Consider the following 22,452-nt stretch of genomic DNA (forward strand, 5'->3'; position numbering starts at 1 on the left):
GGGTGGAGGAGATGGAGCTGCGGAGGGCGCAGCATCAGCAGCGCAGCGGTCAGCATCACCACACACAGGCAGGCACGCACAGCCAGGCAGGCAGGCAGACTCGACCTAAATTATTTTAAGTAGCGCAATTATACGAGAACTCCCCGAGGTATTCGGCAGTCGGAGGAGGAAATTAATCAAGAAGTAGGGCGAAGTCAATTGCGCGACTCCGATGCGACAGATGTTGAAAAACTCCGGTTGAATGTAGACAGAAGAAGAGGAAGAGGAGGACGGAGAAGGGAAAGTGTCCTGAACAGAGATAAACACGTTTTGTTCTCTTGGAGACGGACGATGAGCGTCGGAGACGTGGAAGCTTTGCTGCGATGTGTCCCCTTCACTGAAAGCTTCAGCTGGTGAGTTCATTCCGTTATTTACCGTTAAAGGTCTCCCTAACAACAACAACAACAACAACAACAACAACAACAACAACAACAACAACAACCACCGAAAACTACTTTTCTAGTTTTCATCCGTTTTTGCCTAGGCTACTTGTTGTTGGACCTTAATATTTCTATCACTGCTATATCAGCGTTGCTATCATGTGTTTGGTGTGTGTCTATGAGAATAACAACGACTCACTTCTGACTTAATCCACATTTGTTAATTTAGAATCTCCATACTAATACTCAAATGGTGCTTTGAATGCACCACAGCGCTCTGTGGGCGCAGTTGCGCAGCCCCCCCACCCCCTCCCCCCTTTAATTTAGATTTCATAGATTTCATCCAAAACGGATCAGACTCAACAACTTCATTTTTTTTCTTTAATCAAATCAGTTTTACTATTATGTGGCTCTGCATGGGAAACGAAAACTTGAAATTGAGCAGAAAGAAAGCCTCGGGTTGCAAGTAGTGATGTAGGCCTGAAGTCAGTTCTAAAGGAAAGTTTTTATTTATTGTTGTTTTGTTAACAATAAGGGTTTGGATCTATATTGATGTTTAAGCTCGCATTGTATGCGTTCGGGTTTCAAGATATTTGAATAGAGAATGCCTAAGAATCTGTACATCACTTGGGAAAAGCATGATAGTCAAAGAAAAGAATCCTTCTCCATCCATCCATCCATCCATCAGTTGGGGCAGCAGCTCCAGCAGGGGACCCCAAACTCCTCCTTCCCGAGCCACGTCGGCCAGCTCCGACTGGGGGATCCCGAGGCATCGCCATCAAGGGAGAACCAAGGATTTGACACTTGGAAGAATGTGTAGAGCTTAAATCTTATTGTTTTTTATCTTAATGTTCTCCATCTGTCTTCATCATTCTGACACAACACAACACACGTTGAGGATACTCACTCAAAGAGATGAAGACAAACCCTGTCTCATGCTGTGGACCTGGACTGGTTCTTGTTTCCCCTCTGTTGTCTCCGCAATGACACATCTCAGTATATTGTGTCGGAAAAGAATGGGGATTTTAAATCTTTACCTATATTAATATGTTTACTCCCTATGTTTTCAATGCATCTTTTAAATACTTTTATAGAAACCTAGAACATCAGCATTGCTTTACTTTTTTTTTAATGGAGTTCCAATCTGACCATGTGAACAGTAATCCTCAGGATAGTTTGGTCCATAAACCTTAAAAAGGGCCACAGCAGACTGTGTTTTAATGCGTTGCAGCGGGATTACAGACATCAGTAGCTGCAGCCTCGTTTTCCCCTTGATTTGATTTTTAAAAATGATGATGCTTCGTCAAACGTATGTTTATCACCTGAAAAGACTGGATCGTTGCCAAAACTTTGCTCCCCTTGTTTGATTTGATTATTTTCTAACCTGCAGTCTGATATAAGCCAGGATCAGCATTTTAGCGAGGGCGCAGAGGTGAACTCAGCAGCAGAGTCTCTGTCCTCTCCTCCTCGTCGTAATAAGGACACACATAACAGCCGTTGCAATGTGGCTCTGGAGGAGCAGATCATCATCAAGGGACAACCAAGGATTTGACACTTGGGATTCTGCCAAATGGGCAATTTCATCTAAGTGCATTTAATGCACAGGAAGTATGTCAGTCTCCTTGTTAGGGGATGATTTATCTGGACTGTTATATTGGGCAGCTGCTCAACACTTAAATGGATTTCAGCTTCAAGCAAAGAAGCATATGACAAGTCTTTTAACTAGGTTCTTTGCTTTGCCTTCATGGCCTTAACATGGCAGTTGTGGTGGTTGGAAATGGTTCATACTTTTTGAAACCTTACTATGACACCTGCACTTGTGGCATCCAAATGTCCTCCCTGCGACGTTACCAAATATTAACCAATGAACTCACTAGATATGTGGGAATTTAAAAAGTTATATTCCTACATGTGATGCCTCACTCTGTAGCTAAAACACAGAGCTCAACACACAGGGTGAAGAGAGGAGCTGCAGCAATGTGCACTACAATAACAATATGATTTTTTTTTTTTAATGAAACTATGTAAACCTCTTCTGATATAACCTTCAAATACAATTATGAACCTGAAAATGAGCAGAATGTGAGCAGTTTGATATCTTCAAAAAGCCATATGCTGCTTGCACAATCACCGTCCCATTTGGAGAAATGAGAAAGGTGGCTGACAGAATGTTCCACTGCAGCTTTGACTTCCTTCCAGCAGCAGCACCTTAATTCCAGGCTTAGCCAAAGATGTTGGAGAGCTGTCTGAGAGAAGATGTATCTGAGTCTGGAACAATGGATCCACACATCTCAACCCGCCACATGTGCAGTCTCACTGGCAATGAGATGAACACCACAGTGGTGTGCACTACTTCTCTTGCTTTTGCAAATGATAAATGTCTTTACAGGGGCGTTTCTGGGATTTGAGGACATTGGGGGCTTAGCCCGGACCTCTGTACAGGGAGTCCAGGTCCCCCTTGAATTTCTTTCAATTTCTATTTTTATGCTTTTTTTAAAATGCACTGTGGCACCTTATTACTAATTATTGAAATCTCTTTCTCTCTGTCTCTCCTCTCTGACTTCAGGACATTGTGTTTTTATCTGTAGTAAAACGAATGAGTCCTTTTAGTTCACACCTTACTGTTACATAATATTTTGCAACATCATGTTTGCAAAACAAAATAAAACAGCGCTCACAGTCATGATGAAGAAAAATGGACTTCTTACACTTCCTTCTCTTTTGGAAATATCCCAAAATGAGAAGTTTTTTCAGTAAATTGTGTCACTCTGTGCTCACCGTCAGCCACTATGGATTCTTAGTTTAGAGACCTACATTTATTTTGACATGTCATGTTACTATCACATGTTCACTATATTCCCATAGAAGCAGGCAGATTTTTATTTTTAAAGACAAATTGTTTCATGGATCCAGGATACGATGCATAAATTTCCCTTGGCCTTTGGACATATATACATATATAGGTATATACTTTTTTTTTTGTGGTTCTATTCATAAAACGTTCAGTGCTGTAGCTTTGGCGCCCCGGGCCTAGTGATTGCATATAAAGGGATGAATTGGGTTGGTTTGCCTTTCATTGGACTCTCAACCAGTTCTTCTTTGAGGTTTTTTTTCATGCTAACATCTATCTATCCAGGGCAAAATCTGTGGCACGCAGCACTTTTGAACCCACTTTGCACAAAAGCACTATTTAGGCCACGCAGACATTTCCTTTTGAAGATGAACAGAAAGATCAGATGTTCAGTTCCACTGGAGAAATGTAGTCAGGGCACGAGAAAAGGATTTGCACTGGCCTGGGGGATATGTGAGCAGCAGCATTGTGTTGTTTGACCACAAAAAAAGCATCTTTATATTCAAGGGTTTCTTTTATACTGCATGTTTTCTTTCATGCTATGTTTTCATTTCCAAGATCCAGTTCCATTAGTCGGTTTTCATTACATGGGCTGCATGCCTCACAGGCATTTTTAATGCTATCTACAAAGAGCAGGTTAAACTAAAGGAACTACACAAGAATTAAAGGGGAATAAACAGGATTGGCAACTTGTTGGCAGTTTAAAAAGACCAACAAATTTAAGAAGGCAAGATGAGAGAACAGGGACACAATACTGACAGATGAGAATGGTTGGACAGCTATGGCAAGAAAGCAACATAAAAGGTATGTCAAATTAGAGATCGAAAGGGACCGGTATATAGATTGGCACTTAATGACAAAACAAGGGACATGTATGACAGGGAAGGAATGGGTGGACACCATCTGGTGGACAGGTTGACAACGAAAAGGTCTGCAGGTGCAGGAGGAACATGTATGCATGTAATTTATGCTTGGCATAGAACATCTTAGGGAAGTTTTTCTTTACCTTTCCCATAGATTCCTTTAGGTGGTGCTCTTTTTAGTCTGTTAAGCAGTCATCCAATGAGTCGGGGGGGGCGGGGTTTAACTGCTTTAAAAACACAACTATTAGGGTATCATTGACCATCATCTGAAACCCTTCCTCACATCTTTCCAGCATTGGAATCAGAGAGAATCCATGCAACAATGCTAATAACTCAATCTGACAGTTATTCAAGCAGTGACCAGGTGTGAAAATAAGGAAGGGTTTGATCTGCTGTCCCAAGCTCTCTTTTGTCACACTGCTACTTCCTTCACTGTTTGTGTGAACAATCAAGTGGATCAACATGAACGCCTTTGAGTACAGACTGTACAATGGTGCACCCTCATCCTCATATGTACAATTAATTGGCGTAGATTTGTAGAACTCTTCGAAGTCCTGTGAGTTATTTTTATGTATGTGAGATCTATCAGTATATCTATCTATCTATCTATCTATCTATCTATCTATCTATCTATCTATCTATCTAAAGACTACAAAGCGAGGTAGTTTGATGCAGCCAGGAAGAGTATATATGATTTGGACTTTTCAGTGTAGTCATTTAAACCAGGTAGAAATACTTTAGATATAGTTGGATGGCACAAAGTGTGAATACTTGCTTCTCAAGCACAACCTACCTCCCTTCTTTCTTTCTCTATTAATTACAGACAGACTGCACTTTCTGGATAAGGAAGAGGTGGCAAGAAGCACTAATAACGTGTATGATGGCCTGCAGTTGTATAATTATGAACCGACGTGGGAAGGTGAATGAGGTATTGCAGAGAACTGATTGCCGTCAAAGGCAATTAAAAACATGGTCAGAGGAGAATGAGTGGATAGTTGGTGAAGTGTCCTGGTGAGCTGCTCTCATTTTGAGTCGCCAGCATATTATTTTTAACTGGCAGTGAATAGCATTGAGTGAAAGTCAACGTTTTCTTAATATCTACTGACAGTGATCATCGTTAGTTCAAATTTTTCAATGACCTCCGTCACCAAGAACTTGAAGATCGGCAGTGCGCATTTCAGGTAGGATTACGACCCAGGGGATATCAGGGTGGATTCTCTCGGGTTGAAGAGGCTGAGTCATTCACGGCTTGGTCCGCCCGCCGTGCCGTATGTGCACACGCACGTCTCTGCCTGCCCTGCCCCAAGACCGAATGTCACAAGCTGCGTATTAGCTAGCACGATACCATGTTCCCCTCCAGTACAGTCATGATCAGTCTGACATTGGAAAAGAACATTTTGTGATTCATGAATACGAACATTAATATGAGTTCCCCCCAGCCTGCCTATGGTCCCCTAGAAAAATGATGATTGGTGTAAACCGAACCCTGGGTATCCTGCTCTGCCTTTAAGAAAATGAAAGCTCAGATGGTCTAATTTAGAATCTTAATTTAAATTAATTTAGTTACCTCCCCTTTCTCTGCTTTGCCCGCCCAGAGAATTTGGCCCACCCATTAGAGAGAGATAGAGAGACATCATGGCTTTCAAACGAGCAAAGTGGCAGTTGGTCAAGGTAAACACCCCCAGCCTCCACCTTGCCCCCCCCCTCTCCTTCTCAAAAGCTACAGACTCAGAAATGGCACATACTAAGGAAAGCTCATTGTGGGACTGGCTCTGGTGGCTGGAATTCTGCTCCAAGGCTGAATGTTGGGAAAGAGACTTCAGATACAGTATTAGGGGACCACTAAGGTCTACATAAAAGAGACTTCAGATACAGTATTAGGGACCACTAAGGTCTATATAAAAGAGACTTCAGATACAGTATTAGGGGACCACTGAGGTCTATTTTAAAGCATTCAAAGAGCTTGATGTTATGGGACCTCTACCTTTTTTTTACCTTCTCGCCTTTTTCTGTCTTTTTTCTCCTTATTGCTTTCCCTCTATTTCTCTTCAGTGTTATTTTCCCACGTTCCCTATCGTTTTCACCGCATTGTGTTCTTATATCTTTCTTTCAACCATCTAAAAATATTGACTCTACCCTTCTTTTTGCTGTGTTAGAAAATTTGTCATTTTCAACTAGTGTAGGCCTAAAACTTTTAAACTCCGGTCCAAGTAGGCTACTTCCTCTCCCACTGGCCTGAAGAAATCTCACTTCTTGTCTGTGAGTCCTTTTATAACAGAAACATGTTTGATATCTGACAGCATGCACCAACAGTCGGCTGCTCCACATTTTATGAGGACTTGATCGCAGTTGAAGTCTGCAGTCAGTGTGTATGTTGCCCTGATGTATGATCAGTGTTTGACCTGTTCCAGGTTAAGAGTCCTCTGTGTCCCATCAGTCAGGTCCACTCTAATGATGTACACTGATGAATCCGACGCATCTTCGCTGTTAGCTGAGACGACCTAATTTGTCACATCACATAGGCGCTGCACTGAGACTAATTCCCTTCCCTCATTTAATTGTGCTATTATTAATATTGCAGACGCCGCACTTTGCGTGACGTCTCGCAGAGTCTTAACTCTCTCCTCGTCAGAATGAGGAATTACAGCAGAGTGCTTTAACACACAGTCTGGAACATGAGTAGATCTGTGACTGTGACCCACTTCCAACGCACGTTAATGCTCAAAAACACCCGTACTAATAATGCGTCACTTTCTCTTTCAAAGGTGTTTGCTTTTCTCACATGGAACCTATCAGTTTTGCCCTTGTTGTTTTTTCTTTGACCCATTTCTTGTAAATATATCTGGGTTTCCCTATTGCACGACAAGCTAAAAAAACATTTAAAGACATTTAAAGATTACAAGGCATGGCCATTTTATTTATACAACACATTCACTGCAGGGAAATGTCAGTGACGTGAAAATCCATATAGCAACAGGTCATAGCAACCAAAGACGAGAGAAGAAAAAAACAAACACCCACACTCCAAACACGATTAACAACATCTACCCCCCCCCCACACAGGAACACATATACACACAGATACACAGTGTCACAAGCCAGAGAGAAAGGACCTGTTTCCAGGTCATTTCTATATGTGGACACTGTTGTGGAAGATCTCATGTCAGTTTGTTCTTGAGTAAAAACCATTTCAAAATAAGCTACGTAAAAGTAAAATTCATAGCATTCAGATGAAATGAATGTGTTTCGACGTGTCGGCACAGAGGCAAACAATTAATATAATCCCATTTGTCACCGACGCAAGCTCGCAGCCACACCGACACACACTTTTCTTTATCTCTCCTTCCACATGCTACCAAGGCAAACACACCCAGTGACAGTATTCATGGGTCTGCATTTTCCTCACAGCCTATTAAAAACCATCAAATTAGAAATGTCCTTCTTGACCTCCACACAGGGTGTAAAATGTTTTGCAATGAGCACAATATGATGTAATGTAAAAAATGAATTATGTGAAGATTACATTCCTCCACCACAAACTGGATCATGGGATAACGACAGGGGTTCACCTGTCATCTTGGCCAATATGATCTTGGTATACCATGTTGTATCAATAATTCCAAGGATGTGACGATGTTAAAACAATGAAAAATCAACGTTTTCCTAACATCTGTTTTTGAGACCAAAATGTCTTGTGTGTAACATTACAGTAGGATCAGGATCACAGGCTGCACATGTCACCATGTACCTGGACGTACATGGAAGACAGAATAGTGCATGTGGCAAACAGTAATAGTAAAAAGACAACAACAAATGACAGAAAACCACATTTTGTGAGTTTATTGAAAGTTTTTGTGAGAGGTGATAAAGTCATCCAGAGTGAGAACCCAACAAGCTCTTTGGGTTAGGGTTAGTCCCAGTGGGTCTGTGTACCACAAAAGTCAAAACAGTATTGGACAAAACAGGCCAGAATATAACAACATGAAAGCACTTTTTTTCTTTGAGACACGTGATGCAGTATAAATCCCCAACTGTTGATGTTTTACATTCCCTTCATTACATTGAGAACAACTTTGGTTTCATGGCCATACATTGCCATTGTTACTTAAACTGTAGGATTGCTACAGGATGAAATGTCCTGACGTGTGTTGCTCAGGTCCCAAGGACATGCCATTTCAAGTGTGAAGTTGTTTGTATGTGTACTTCTCGAAAAAGATGCTAGCAGCCATACTACAAAAATAGGTTTGAACGGGCACTGCAACTGTCAACCAAATGTAACGCCATGTGTGCATTTACAACACTCCACAAATCAGGAGAACCCATCATGCTGTTTAGTTTGAATACCATTAACAGTGGAGCATTCCCTCTTATTTCCAGTAGACGTTACTTTCCATTCAGGATTTGTCAACACCTGCTAGGTCATTGGCAGCTCTTGCACACTCAGCCCTGCATTGAAAAATAAATGGGGTCTAGTTAGTGTTAGCTTTCTGTCTCTTTCTTTCATGTCCAACATATTTCAACAAAGCTCTTACTTCTACTTTTGTATTGACCCAGGCTCCTCTTATAGTGGGAGGGGAATGTTTCCCATGTTCTTTCTCTTGCATTTCAGACATTGATTTGTTTATTTAACATAAATGCGGCTCCACGACAAACCCAAAGAGAGAAGACCAGGGGACTTTTGTTTTCCTGCCATGCACCCGACAGCTGTTCTGCCAGCAAAACTTTTAATATTTTGCTGCTTGTATGCAGGAGGTCTCAGGGGCCATCACACTGCAGCAGGTGCCAGAAGCCCCAAAAAAATACCAACACACACAATAACAGACTCAAACAAACTCTCGCCAACAATTCGAGCATACACACTCACACAGAAAAAACACAAGTGCAAAGACAAAAGCACATGCTCTGAAATCCCTGGCACTGTTGTTCTGTTCCAGCCGCTTTAATTGGGGATTTGAGCCAAGCTCTTGTCTTTCTCACTGTGACTAGTTAAAAATAGCTCTTTGACAAGTGTCAGAAAACCCAGCCGGGCTCAGACTGTGCATTCCCTATCAGATGGGCTGCTTTGCACGTTGTTCATGCTCATGGCTGCTAAACTCAGAAGGAAACAAAGACTGTCACCCTGCGGCCCATGTGAGGTCATGTTCCCATTTCACGCACCTGTTGCAAATGAAGTTTTCCGCCTGAAATCACACTGTCTGTCGCAAGCATTGAGCTCAGAGAGAGAAAGAGAGAGAGAGCTAAAGAAGCCATAATGTAGGTGAGAAGAAGAGTTTAAGTCAATTGAGTATCATTGCCTGTTCTTAGCTCCTGGCCCGGTTACAGCAAGGTAATATGTGTCAGTGTTCAGTGATGCACTCTGTTGATTATGATCCTGAGCAGGAATCATGTAAACGGTTTGCTTGATGTGATGAATACTAAAGCGGTAGGCCCAACCGAGATGAGCCAGGTCTGCGCAGATGCATGCGAATGCAAATGCATGCCCATTAGATTTGTGTCCAACTTGATCCTGACTTGCTCTGACATCAGGCAGCGTAGTTGTTTTTTTCAGACTGCAAGACCCAGGGGGACCCAGAGCATGCTGGGAAACGCCGGCCTCTCAGCTGATCTAACAGCTGATTGGTTCAGAATCGACTCAACATGATGACGTTTTATAGAAAATGTTTTCATGGATTTTGAATCAGAGGGATTTTAATGGTCACTTGTCTGATTTAAAGGCTTATTCTGTACAAACCACATGACTGTCAGTCCCCGAGTAAATCAAATGCAGATTTGAAAGATAGTTAAAATGTTTTCAAAATGACTGCTAGCTAACTACAAGCTAGCAATCAAACACAACAAAGACTGTAAGTTGAATGGCGTTTGGAGCTAACTTTAACAATCAAACAATTATAGATAGCTAACATTTTTTAAATGATTCCCATCTTCTGTCATTGTTTGTCACGAGAAAAGTTTATTATTTCGTATATTTTAGGACATGTTATGCCAAAAACCGTTTAAATCTGATCATGCGCGACTCAAATCTGGAAACTGCCCCCGCCTGCTGCCGCCGGCTCTTGTTCACTTTACAGATGAGGCGCAGTTCATCTCAAACAAGCCTAATATTTTATCAGAGTTGAGATGTTGAATGGAGCAATTATTATGAGCATTATTAGTCACCACACACACACACCAAAAAACACCAACGAAGTGATTATTCTTCAATAATTTTTTTTTATTGTTTTATATTGTCATTATTAGTTTGATTAATATAATCATATCATAATCCTAACCGTAGAGGAAGCATAGGGTTGAGAGCCAAGTGATGACTAAATGTGCAGCTTTGTGCGGTCAGTACAGAAACCTTTAATTTTAACACAGGGTGGCAACTGTCCACAGATTGATGTAAGGCGATAAGGGCCCCAGCAGAGAGACTTGATGAGTTTTTTCTGATGACAGAGGAGAGAAGGCAAACGGAGCACAGTCAGGGCTGAATAATTTCAAAGAATTAAGCGCCAGTGGAGTTCACCCAAAAGACGGCTGGACTCTGCCAAAGGATTGCCTGAAGAGAGGTTACATCCGATTGTGTGAACTTTGGCATCGTGAGGGTTTGTTTGATAAGAGCATGCTCTTGCTAGGCTTAAGGAGAGTGGGCCTTTTAATTAAGTTATACAAAAAGGTTACAGGGCCGGACTATGTAAGCCAATACAAGAAGCACCCAGGTGGACAGACTTCTCTCAGTAACAAAAAAGCATTGTTAATCTGAACTAAACAGAAATGACCATTGGACGGAAAATAATGCAAGATGTAGAAAAAGCAGGTAGGTGAATTTGATTTCCTAAAGCTCAGCCTGGGATTACCCAAATGTTGTGTTAATAACACGTACATTTCTGAAGTCATTCTGTGTGTTATTAGTTTGCATAATTTGGTCATTTTATACCATTTGGTCTCAGACTTACCACCATTAATCTAGATTTGGTCCAATTGTAGGGGTTGTTTCTTTATACACAAGCTAGGTCGGCCCAAAATCTCAAATTTACAGCTTTTACAGCACACTCTACCAAGAACATTTTAACACAAATATATCCTCAAAGAGCACAAAACCTCAGAAATACCATCTTTTCCCAAATTTGTTGGCATTGTGATACTCGTAACTGTTTCTAATTGGTGTACTGTTGATTATGGCCAGTAGAGAACTGATGGTAGGTAGTATAAAAAGGTCTCTATGATAAATGTGTCTTACATTCACATGAGAGTTAAGTTGTGTGGTTTTAGAGTTAAATTTAGAGATGAAAAAGTTACTGTGAGCCAGGTAAAGGTTGCTGTGAGGTACCGGGCCGTTTCAGAAATCATTGAGTTTAACCAACATAAGGTGAGTGTCGAGCGGCAGCGACGGTAACGTCTGATTTCCGCCAACTGTGGATCTGTTCCGTTGCGTGTCGGCTCCGCGCTCCACCGTTTAATAACAGCTGGAGTGGCTGCGGCCATGACTGACAGCTGAAGTCACGAGGACCCACGAGATCTCGCTAATTCACGTATGATCGCGCGATATAACCGGATGTTTTACGTGTATCCGGAGGGCTGTGGATTGTCAGCACTGGGACGAAGTCGGAACGCAGCTGTTCTGCAGTCAGTGAAAATACACACATTGACTTTAATGGAAACATATTGGTTCCATATTGACTTCCCCAGCCGTTCCGCAGTTGGTGGAAATCAGGGATAAGGATTTAGGGTTAGTTTAGCATTAGGATAAGACATAGACATTGGCCACACTGTAAACCTTTGAAGTAAATTAACAGCTGAAATCTCACAGTATTTTACTGCTTTAATGTTATGAGTAAAAAAAATAGTATTATTACAGCACTATCTGTGAAAGTTAAAGTTTACAGGTATTTACTGTATAATACCAATGCATCTTGGGAAAATGGAAAAGGCGGAAATTACATTACAGCCAGTATATTACTACAAATTCCAATAATACAGTATGAAATAGTGTGTCTATTCACAGTAAAATACCTTAAAATTTAAAAACATTATGCTCACTGTAAATAAACAGTAGCATACTGGCGAAGCTGCTGTCAGTATTTTACTGTACTTACGGTAAAACGTTTTACAGTGCCCCAAAATGACTAAACAAAATATTTTGGTTTGGGTTAAAACACTGGAATTCTTTAATAGTGCTCCCGCGACGGCTATCAGTTAATTGTTAAACTGAATTAAATAGAAATAGTCAAGGAACTGTTGAGGAATGAGGAGCATTAGATGGAAAAAGGCTGGAACAAGTGTGACAGAGCTCAAGTGTTACATTAATCGTGCAACGTTTTAATAATTTAATAGCAATTAAATGCCTGCTTGTTACTTTTTGTACCTCCAAACTTCTGCTTTTAATTTCTGAGACGTTCTGGGCTTATTTCCAGCCTGTAATTTACAGGGTTATTCAAAGTGTATGTGATTTAAAGTCGGAAACTACAGAACAAAGATCCTGAACAGTGGGACTATCCGGGTGATAGGAGCAGACTGAATAATTCCTAAAAACGTGGATATGAACAGATTCCTTTTCATTTGACATGAAGCAGTTCTGGGTTCTAAATCCTCTGTGTATTAACAGCTGCCTTTAGGTTTGTCCCCTTGAGACCAAAGATGTCTTTTATAGTGGAGACCTGGCCAAAATATTAGCAAATTGTCAACAATTGACACAAAAGCACATAAATTTGTCTAAAACAATAATCAGACAAAAACATGTGCACACACAGAGAGCCTCAACAGATTTCAACATAGTTTTGAAGTCATTTACTTACAATATTTTGCAACTACAGATCAATCTGTAGGTGTAGAACACAAAAAATATGTCTGTCCTCGTTCAGTTCTGACTGTGGGAACAAGAACATGAAAAGAAGTCTTGTGAACGGAGATAGTAATTTCCATAATCCAAGTTTAAGTGACTGTGTGTAATAGAAAATAGTTAGCATAATTAACACTGTAACAGAACACTTATATGAACACGCTCCACGCAGGGTGAGAAATACATGTCCACATTACAAATCCATCTATTCCCTCACTTTCTAATTTGATGGACGGAGTCAGTCCTGGCCGGGACTCAGGGGTCAAGGCCTCTGACTGTGGCTTTTATGATGTTTGTACAGACATGGAGGAGGAGCAATCCTGAGCCCTGATTGGCTGGAAGGGCTGAGCAACAGAAACCTCAGCCGACTGGGATATCACGCACCTGCCAGTCTTTGTCTCTCACAAGTTGGCTCAGCTGGGGATAAAGACATTTAAATTGCGAGCACCGCCCATGTATAACACAGATAGGAAACTAAGGAGACTGATACAAGTTCTTGAAGGCTAAAAGCAAACGTTTTCCAATAATAATTCATGTTTGAAAGTTTGCACCCAATGAAGAGAGAGGTTAAAAATGTATCTATAAATAAAGTAAGACTGCAATGAGACAATAATATTCCTAGGCACTACCACTTTATCATGTTGGAAAACCGCAAAGGTCACATGTGGCCTTTAAATAAAGACTAGTTTTACAGAAAAAAACTAAAATTGTAATAAAGGGGTTTTGGGTGGGTTGTTTTATAGTCATGAAAAGCTCCCCCTGTTCAATCGTAACTGGCTTAACTTTGAGAAAAAGCCAGTATCGGTGTCTGGCGCGTCTGCAGTCTGATATCGGTCAAACAGGAGTCCTGGGAGTCTAGCACAAGTGTTGGGACGTGAGTCAGCGGCAGCCACTATAAGAGCTGTTTCCATGCGGAGGGGGGGTTAGATAAGGTCTGTGCAGCTCTGGGACTGTCGACAACTCTGCCACTCAGAGGCGAGGCTGCAGCGAGGGAACTCCACACTACGGGAACTGTCTGATGGTGGAGAGCGAGAAGCTGCAGCTGTTGCAGGTTGTACTCAGTCTGGCGTTTGTCTTAGCTGTTTTTGTTCAAGTACAACATGTAGCATTTCTCTTTGTTATGTAACAACTTTGCTCTATTGGATAATAGTTTATGTTTTGGGCTTTGAGTTTTATGTGCGGTTGTGGGACAGCATAGGTGATGTGTTGAGAATAAGAGTTGAGTTTTTTAAGGTTAGTTTCCTTTGTTGTTATGCGTACTGAAGCAGGTCTCAGCTGTGGTTGTTGGGGATCAGAATACATAATTTACCTCACATACTTTCCCAGCTGGTTATTCAACTAGAAAGGCATGACACTGGCAGAGTAATGTTATGAGTAATGTTATTATGTAATATTTCACCGTGCAAGTGTTTCACATTAGTGAAGTAGTTTTTTAAATTACTTTCCTCAAAAATATGCAGGTTGCTTTCATCCTTTATGTTTTATCTGTACCATTATTGTTGATTTGAAAAGTCTGTTTTGAGCAGTCTCTTGACGATCTTTGTTGAGCACATTTTTCTCAATTTGGCAACTCTGTTTCCATGTCTTCTGAACTGAAATGTGATTTCTTTTTTTCATCTTCATTATTCAACCCCATTGTATTATTTATGTATATTCTTTGCTGGCTACGCCTAACATCAGATGCAGAATTTCATAACTTTTTTAGTATGCTTTCCATTAACGGTAATTAGAGCAGATTAGGCATAATGTCGTAAAATGTTTGAAAGTTTCTCACTGTGAAACAAAAGAAAAATAATCCTATTAATTAAAATATATGGGATTATTTTTAAATCCAGATTTGGTCCAATTTAAGAGGTTGTTTCTTTATACAGTATACCAAGCTAGGTCGGCCCAAAATCTCAAATTTACAGCTTTTACAGCACACTCTACCAATAGACTTTTAATACAAATATATCCTTAAAGAGCACAAAACCTCAGAAATACCATATTTTCCCCGAATTGTTTTCAATGTGAGACTCTCAACTGTTTCTAAATGGTGTACTGTTAAACTCATTTTATTCTGAAAATCCATATCACCCTTGTCCTGTTGCTGGCTCTGGCTCCTGTTGGCATGCCTAAATCCAGATGCCTGGCCCAGGGGGGAAAACATTCATGCCGCTGAGGCCTCATCTGCAATATCAGAGATGTCACCCATGAGGCTGAACGCACTCATACTTTATTTAATTTTCTAGGGCAGTTCATATGTGGACACGTCCACTGGCATTGTAAGGGTACTTTTCCAGTCTTTGGGAGGATAAAAATGAAATGTACTCTTTGATCAGTTAAGTATAGGATTTTGTAGTCTGCGGTAGAGAGATGTAGGCTGGTCATATCAGCTGCGACATCTGTTTCACGCTGGACACTTTCTGGTACCCAATGTGTACTTTTTTGTGATCGCTGTCATATCAAATAACAAGTGAAAATCATGTACTAATGGAGCACCAGAAATCAAATTTGGAACATTGTCAGCTTTGCCCTGGTCTTCATCATGCACCTGAGGAATCTTAGGGTAGAACAGTTTAATAGTGCATCCATTGCCACAAATATTCAACAAACGACAAGCTCAAGATGTAAGAAACAGTTACAATCAGTTTGTCTTTCCTTCACTTAACATCAGCATTGGTGCCCAAGTCACTCTTCTCCATGAGACCTGGTTTTCCATTAGCAGATCAAAGCAAGTTGAAGCGCCAAGCTGATCAGATGGAAGGTTTTCTCATTTCTATTTTACCAGTATCTGAAGCTTATGGATGGAACACTACACCAATAAACAGATGGCACATTTCCTCAGATAGATTCATTTAAACTGAAGGCTGTTTATTGCCACCCTCTAAACCAAGTGTTTTTGGATGCTGGTTTGTGCTTGGATGCTAAGTTAAACGTAAAAGCTTCAAAAACATTGCTTCTTTACGTTGTTAAGACCTATTTTTCTCTCTCTTTGTTCTGTCCAGGCCACTCTAAAAGGCATGTTTTTCATGGAACCACATCTCTATAGAGGACTTGACTGAAGTCTGATTCCAACTTGACTGCCACTGGCTATGAGAATCTGCACTCCGAGACTGAAACGGTATGTCTTGACGCTATTACAGACTAAATAAGGAAAGAAAGTTTTGAAACTGTATTTATTTGAGAAAAAAAAGACTAACCATGAAAATTCCTGCTTTATTTCCAAAAACATCATAGCTAATTGTCTTTATGTGTTTGTCTCTTCTCAGGCTGCGGGTAAGATGTTAGTGGAGTCAGTCGTCCGATGGGGGGCTTGGAGCATTCTGCTTCAGTTTGGACTGGGTGTATCTGCAGGAAGCTGTCCTCCACGCTGTGTGTGTCGACCTGAGGCAAAAGAAGTGATCTGTTCCGGCAAACATTTGAACTCAGTGCCAGAAGGCTTTTCTGGTGATGCCAGACGTTTGGATTTATCCCACAATAAGATTAAGACTGTTGGGCGCCGCCAGTTCTCTGGTCTCCTGCAACTTCAAGAGTTGGATCTCAGTGATAACATAATCTCCATGATTGAGGTGGAGGCTTTCCAGGGCCTACAGAATCTCAGGACACTACGGATTAAGAATAATCGACTCAAGATTATCCCAGTTGGGGTGTTTTCTGGCCTTTCAAGTCTGCGCTGTCTGGATTTAAGCCAGAATGAGATACTGGTCTTCCTGGACTACACCTTCAAAGAATTAGTGAACCTGCAAACACTGGACGCCGAAGAGAATGACTTGGTCTTCATCTCCCAGCGGGCTTTCTTTGGTCTGCAGAATCTGCAGGAGCTCAATTTAGATCGCAGCAACCTGACCTCGGTTCCTACAGAGGCATTGTCCCAACTTCAGAGCCTGACCCGTCTTCGCATGCTACGCCTCACCATTTCTACACTCCCCAACAATGCTTTCCGACGGCTACACCGTCTTCGTAGCCTCCTGATTGCTAACTGGCCATCATTGGACAATGTGGCTAGCAACAGCCTGATCAGTCTTAATCTGACCTCACTTGTCATCAGCAGCTGCAACCTAAGTGCTGTTCCTTACTCAGCATTTCGTCATCTGGTGTATCTTCGCTACCTGGACTTGTCCTATAACCCCATCACTGTTATCCAAGGTAATCTGCTAGGTGACCTCCTGAGACTCCAAGAGTTCCATCTAGCAGGGGGGAGCCTGCTCAGAATAGAGCCAGGGGCCTTTAGAGGACTGGCCTACTTCCGCATGCTCAATGTGACCTCCAATCAGCTCACTACTTTGGAGGAGAGCGTTTTCCACTCTGTGGGGAACCTTCAGGTTTTGCGGTTGGACGGGAATCCCCTAGCATGTGACTGCCGGCTTCTCTGGGTGGTCCGTCGTCGATTGCGCTTGAACTTTGATGGACATCAGCCCTCTTGTTTGTCTCCTGATGCAGTGAGACAGCGTGAATTCAGAGACTTCTCCGAAAAGGAGCTCCCGAGACTCTTCACCTGCCGCCCTGCCCGTATAATGGACCGCAGGCCGCAGGAGGCGAGAGTAGAGGAGGGCACAACAGTTACCTTCTCCTGTAAGGCTGATGGGGATCCTTTCCCCTCTATCACCTGGATCTCATCCCATAAGCATGTGGTTTCTCCAACAGGACGAATCCGAGTTTTGCTCAATGGGACTCTAGAAGTGCGTTATGCCCAAGTTCAGGACAGTGGCACATATCAGTGCCTGGCGGGTAATGCAGCCGGCAATGACAGCCTGACTGTCGGTCTGTACGTGAAGGGGCTCCCTCGTAACCGAACCATCCCCTTCTTCTCAGAGGAGGGCTGGGTAGAGCCTTCAAACTCCCAAGCTGCCAACTCCTCAGCTCAAACGGCCAAACCGTACCCGTTTGACGCAAAGACCCTGATCATCGCCACCACCATGGGCTTCCTGTCTTTCCTCAGCTCAGTGGCCATCTGCTTTGTCTTCATGTTCTTCTGGAGCCAGAGCAAAGGTCAGATCAAGCACACAGCAACAATTGACTTTGTTCCGCGGTCTTCCATGGGTGGTGGAGGGGACACAGGTGACGGTGGCAGGTTCACCATGAAACTTATTTAAAGCCAAGGAAGAGGTGAAAGGGGCCTCCATATTGACTGATTTATTTTGCACTGTGGACCCTCCCTATTGGAACACTCAAGGACAGAGACGATTCAGAGGTCTCTTTTGAAGGCAAATCAGAGACAGTTTGTTGGGCTTGTGCTAGCCCTCTCCTTATTTAAGAGTGGAATGTTACATCTCAGCGCCCACTTTTCTAATGAATGAATATGTCATGATCTTGGAAATGAAAGATGTAACAGATTGTCGGCAGAGCCCTCTCATGGTTGCTGTGCACGGGTTTAATTTTTACAAAGCAAGTAAATTATACAATAGTTTTAATTTAACACATATTTTGGGAGTAACACATGAGGACGATTTGAGTTTGACACCGGTTCATGCATTGTCAAAAACTATCAGGTGCTTTTTTAATCATCCATATTGTACATAAGTAAGTGTAACTGTGTTCAGCTTTATGTCTTCACTTGCCAATACAAGCCAAGTAAACATTTGCCCTTTTGACCCTCCGGTTGCTATTTCTGCTTACCCACAGAGCAACTTGTCAAAGACTGCCAATCTCAGCAATGACTGTAAGTGTATGTGACCACAAAGCTTTTGATACTTGCAATACATATATGGAACAAACTAGCCAAATAATTTCTGATCCTCAAATGGTCCAACTTTGGACATTTTGGAACTTTGCAATATGCTTCTGTTATGCTGCATCGGAGATGTGCTTTCTGTTATGGGTACGGCTAAATTTAAATGATGATGCAGCAGGGCAAAGGCAATGATAATCTACGGAGGAATGTATCCTTTCCCGTTGTCATACTTAAAACAAGTTTGTCAGATCCAATTTGGATGACTGTCTTCTTTTTTTGTAACACATTTAATCATGGAATTACAATAGATAACTCTTTGTTCCATCACATGATGCTATGACTTCTCCTTTTTATATTCAAGGAACCACTTTTTTAACCCCCCCCCCACACACACACACACACACACAAAACAATGACAAATATGTGCCTCAGTTCCATTCTCACCATCGACAGAGAGAATGCTCACCTGATCATTGTCATCTTGTAAATATTTAGGTCAAGGGCGTTTGTGTGCGCTGGGTTTATTCTATAATTTTATCTAGTTCTGGGGATTAGTGTCACTCAAATACTGCACTCTTGTTGTGTATAAACTGTGTAACTGTGTAGATGCTCTACGCACAAAGCCATGCTTTAGTAATACCAGGAACAAAGGATGCAGATATGCAGCATTGACAGATTTGTTTCATATGCTAGCTCGTTCATAGATGACTATATTAAATGCTTATGTTTAAACCTGCCTTGTGTGTATGTGGATTCCCTTGAATTATGTTTTTTTATGAAAAATATTTTGGAATGTCATCACAAGGGTAAAAAAAACAACTAATCCAATCATCTCAAAACCAATATCTCAGTGGATCTTCTTCTGAAATGACTCAATTGTTTGGAAATTGGCAGGAGAAGAATTTCTTGCATAACCAAAGCACTTTATCTCTGCACTGTGGGTCCATTATGAGGACGCTGTGTTGCAGTTGGAGACAGAAAGTGGCCTTGTTGCCCCTTTTTTAAGACAACAAAGTTACAGCTGGCAGATATCCACCCAAGTACGCTTGTCTTCTTGTGAAAGACGAAGGATTATGTGTGCAGAGGAATACCGTTGTGGCTTGTTTTCTCTCAGAGCCACGTTTACCCCTGCTGAAATACGAGTGAATTTCTTTAGACGTACTGTGTACTGACAGTTCCTGTCTTCACTGCCCGTTAAAAACAGAATACTGCACTTGAAAATGACAAACCAATTGTTAACCGATGCATTCCCCTCGCTTCACCTCAGTCATGTTTAAAGACTTGCAGTGCTTCACTGGACAGAAAATCATTTTGTCTGTCTAATGCTGTTACCTAGTATAATCCAAAAAAAGAAAAAGAAAGAAAGGAAACCAACGGTCACGCGCATGAGATTAAAACCCTTTGGGATTACCTCTGCATGTCTCAATCTGGTATATAGGTCTGTCTGGCGGGTACTATCCTCCAGCTTGGCCTGCCACATTATCTATTTTAATACAACTATTCGCTCCCATTGGACGGGATGCCAAAAGGGGCAGATTAATGCGGTGTTTATAAGCCCCCCACCCCCCCTTACCCCCCATGACTGGCATGCACACACTACTGGAAACATTATGGTCTCTTCGCATCTGCTGTTATGTTAGTGTCAGACTCCTCCTCTGGATTCACGGAGCCGTTCCTTACAAAACGAGATGCATTTTCCATTCATGTTGGAGGCATTTGGCTGACACTCTCATCCAGAGTGTCAGGGGAACAGGCTTAAACGATTAGATGACCTAAATTACAAGCAACTAACAGCAAGGGTGGCAAAGTTGAGGAAATGGAATAACAAGTAAAAAGCAGGACTAGATTTTTCTATTGGCTGTTGGTCTTGTGGTCTCGGGTTATTGTTTGGAATCCATTGTAACAAATATAATATATGAGTTGTGTTTTTCCCTAGCAACTACAAAAAAGATTTCTTCCTAAACTGTAAAATTCCTTGCGCTGATTAATATGAATAGGAAATTCTTCACTCTACTGGATGTTGTTCTCTATTCATCCTAAAGACCTTTATCCTTATTGTGGTCTGGAACATTTCTCCAATATTTCTGCCTGAAGCCCCCACTGTCTCAGCTTGGCATTTTACCCGGTTCTGACCCAGGTGTCGTTGACCTGGACGAAGGAGACTTTACAACCCTTCAGCGAGGAGGCCAGCGGTGACAACAGGTCCTTGAAGAGATGAGAGAGAGAGAGAGAGAGAGAGAGAGAGAGAGAGAGAGAGAGAGAGAGAGAGCTAGAGAGAGGAGGAAAAACCTTTCTAGATGAACAACAGTGCCAAACGTTGACTGTACATATTACTAAAAAAAAAAAATATTGTAGGGGCTTCGAACGGTCAAATAATCCTGTTTGCACAAGAAATACCGTTTTCATTTCTCGTGGGATCAGTCACAGTAATGTTTATTACCAAAAAACTAAAATTTTAGATCATGGAAGAATTACGAAAAGACAATAATGCTGTTTTTACCTACCACCAGAGGAGGATTACAAGTGTTTGAGACAGAGTCCAAGATTAATACTTAACGTGGCGGCAGCCAGCAGGACGTAATAATTAATCAAATCTCAAGGTTTGGCAAACAAAAGCTCGTTCATCTTTCCATAACATCTAGCGAAGGACGGTTGGAGATAGTTGGACCTAACCCTTGTGTTGTCTTCCCATCAACCATGAAAAAAAAAAACACGTTTTGGTCACTTTTTTTCAACATGATTATCACTTTTTCCAACAGTGGTCACTTTTTCAATGTTGTGGTTGTTTTTTTTATGTTTTTCCAGTTTTTTGATATTTTTAATATTAACATTTTCAGTACTTATTTTAATGCCCCCTTTTTGGGGACTGTTTTTTTTAAAACTGAAAACAGGTCAAATTTGACAAAAGGACAACATCAGAATGAGCTTTATTTGCCAGGTATGAGGATACATACAAAGAAAATTTTCTTTGGAACATTGATGCACACAATGTGCTTACAGATACGAAACAACCAGACAATATGCACACGAATATATACATGCTCTAAATAGAAACAATATAGGGGCAATAGTAAATAGAGGGCAATTAAGAGTGCCAATTCTGAAGAAGGGAATATTCATACTTACTATTTTTAAATGTGGAGCATAGTGCAATGGATGCTGGAATAAATGGTATTATGTCATTATATTACAATTGGCTAAAGCAAGAAGCAAGCTAACGTTAGCTGAGCTTAACATGTGTGCCAACCTGTCAGGGTGTGTTCTCAAGGTCCCTGATAAAACCAGATGTGAATGAGCCAGAACCCTGCAGGTTTTGCATTCAACCGCTCTTTTTTTGGGCTTTGTTCTATTAAGTTTTTAAAGCCAAAGCTTCCGATGGATGACACAGCAGCTGTTGCGACAGACTGTTGTTCGTTGTCCAGATACATTATGTAATACGTCTTACATAGGTAGGTTAGAGGTTATGCACGGAGGGAAATAACACTCAGCTCATCAGACGTTTCCTACAAAATAAAAGATTCTTTACCCACATCCCATATCTTGTCCCACATCTCAAGTCCATGTCGAGTCCCAAGTCTTCTCAGGGCGAGTCTCAAGTCACTGTGTGGGAGGCTTAAGTGCAACTCGCGTCCAAGTCTCAAACTCGAGTCCCCATCTCTGTTTACCACGAGTGGGGCAAACAAATGTTGATTTAGCCCTGAGCATGGCACCAGAGAACCACAGGGTGTTACCTCCCTCAAAAAGGTTTATCCTCTGAAGCTCAGATCTACATACAAAATACAATGTATTAATATTATAATGGTAGCATAGTATGGTGACCATGAATGGTAGTCATGATGTTGGCTAGT

At 41.5% G+C, this 22,452-nt stretch overlaps 1 protein-coding gene across 2 annotated transcripts; it reads left to right on the forward strand.

The window, feature by feature from the left end:
* lingo4b (leucine rich repeat and Ig domain containing 4b) lies at positions 1 to 18,310 on the forward strand. 2 transcript variants are annotated; one of them, XM_034873734.1, is made up of 3 exons: positions 1 to 392; positions 15,939 to 16,054; positions 16,203 to 18,310. In XM_034873734.1, exon 3 carries the CDS (start codon positions 16,215 to 16,217, stop codon positions 18,024 to 18,026), a length of 1,812 nt encoding a protein of 603 aa, XP_034729625.1. In that variant the 5' UTR covers positions 1 to 392; positions 15,939 to 16,054; positions 16,203 to 16,214; the 3' UTR covers positions 18,027 to 18,310. The 2 variants fall into 2 exon arrangements, with proteins under 2 accessions (XP_034729625.1, XP_034729626.1); XM_034873735.1 differs by lacking the exon at positions 1 to 392 and adding an exon at positions 13,819 to 14,002.
* Positions 18,311 to 22,452: the final 4,142 nt, after the last annotated feature.

The sequence above is a fragment of the Etheostoma cragini genome, chromosome 6, assembly GCF_013103735.1.
Source record: "Etheostoma cragini isolate CJK2018 chromosome 6, CSU_Ecrag_1.0, whole genome shotgun sequence".
Taxonomy (NCBI): Eukaryota; Metazoa; Chordata; class Actinopteri; order Perciformes; family Percidae; genus Etheostoma; species Etheostoma cragini.

What these genes read in the sequence shown, in the direction of transcription:
- lingo4b (XM_034873734.1), top strand. Translation starts at nt 16,215, where the DNA reads ATGTTAGTGGAGTCAGTCGTCCGATGGGGGGCTTGGAGCATTCTGCTT.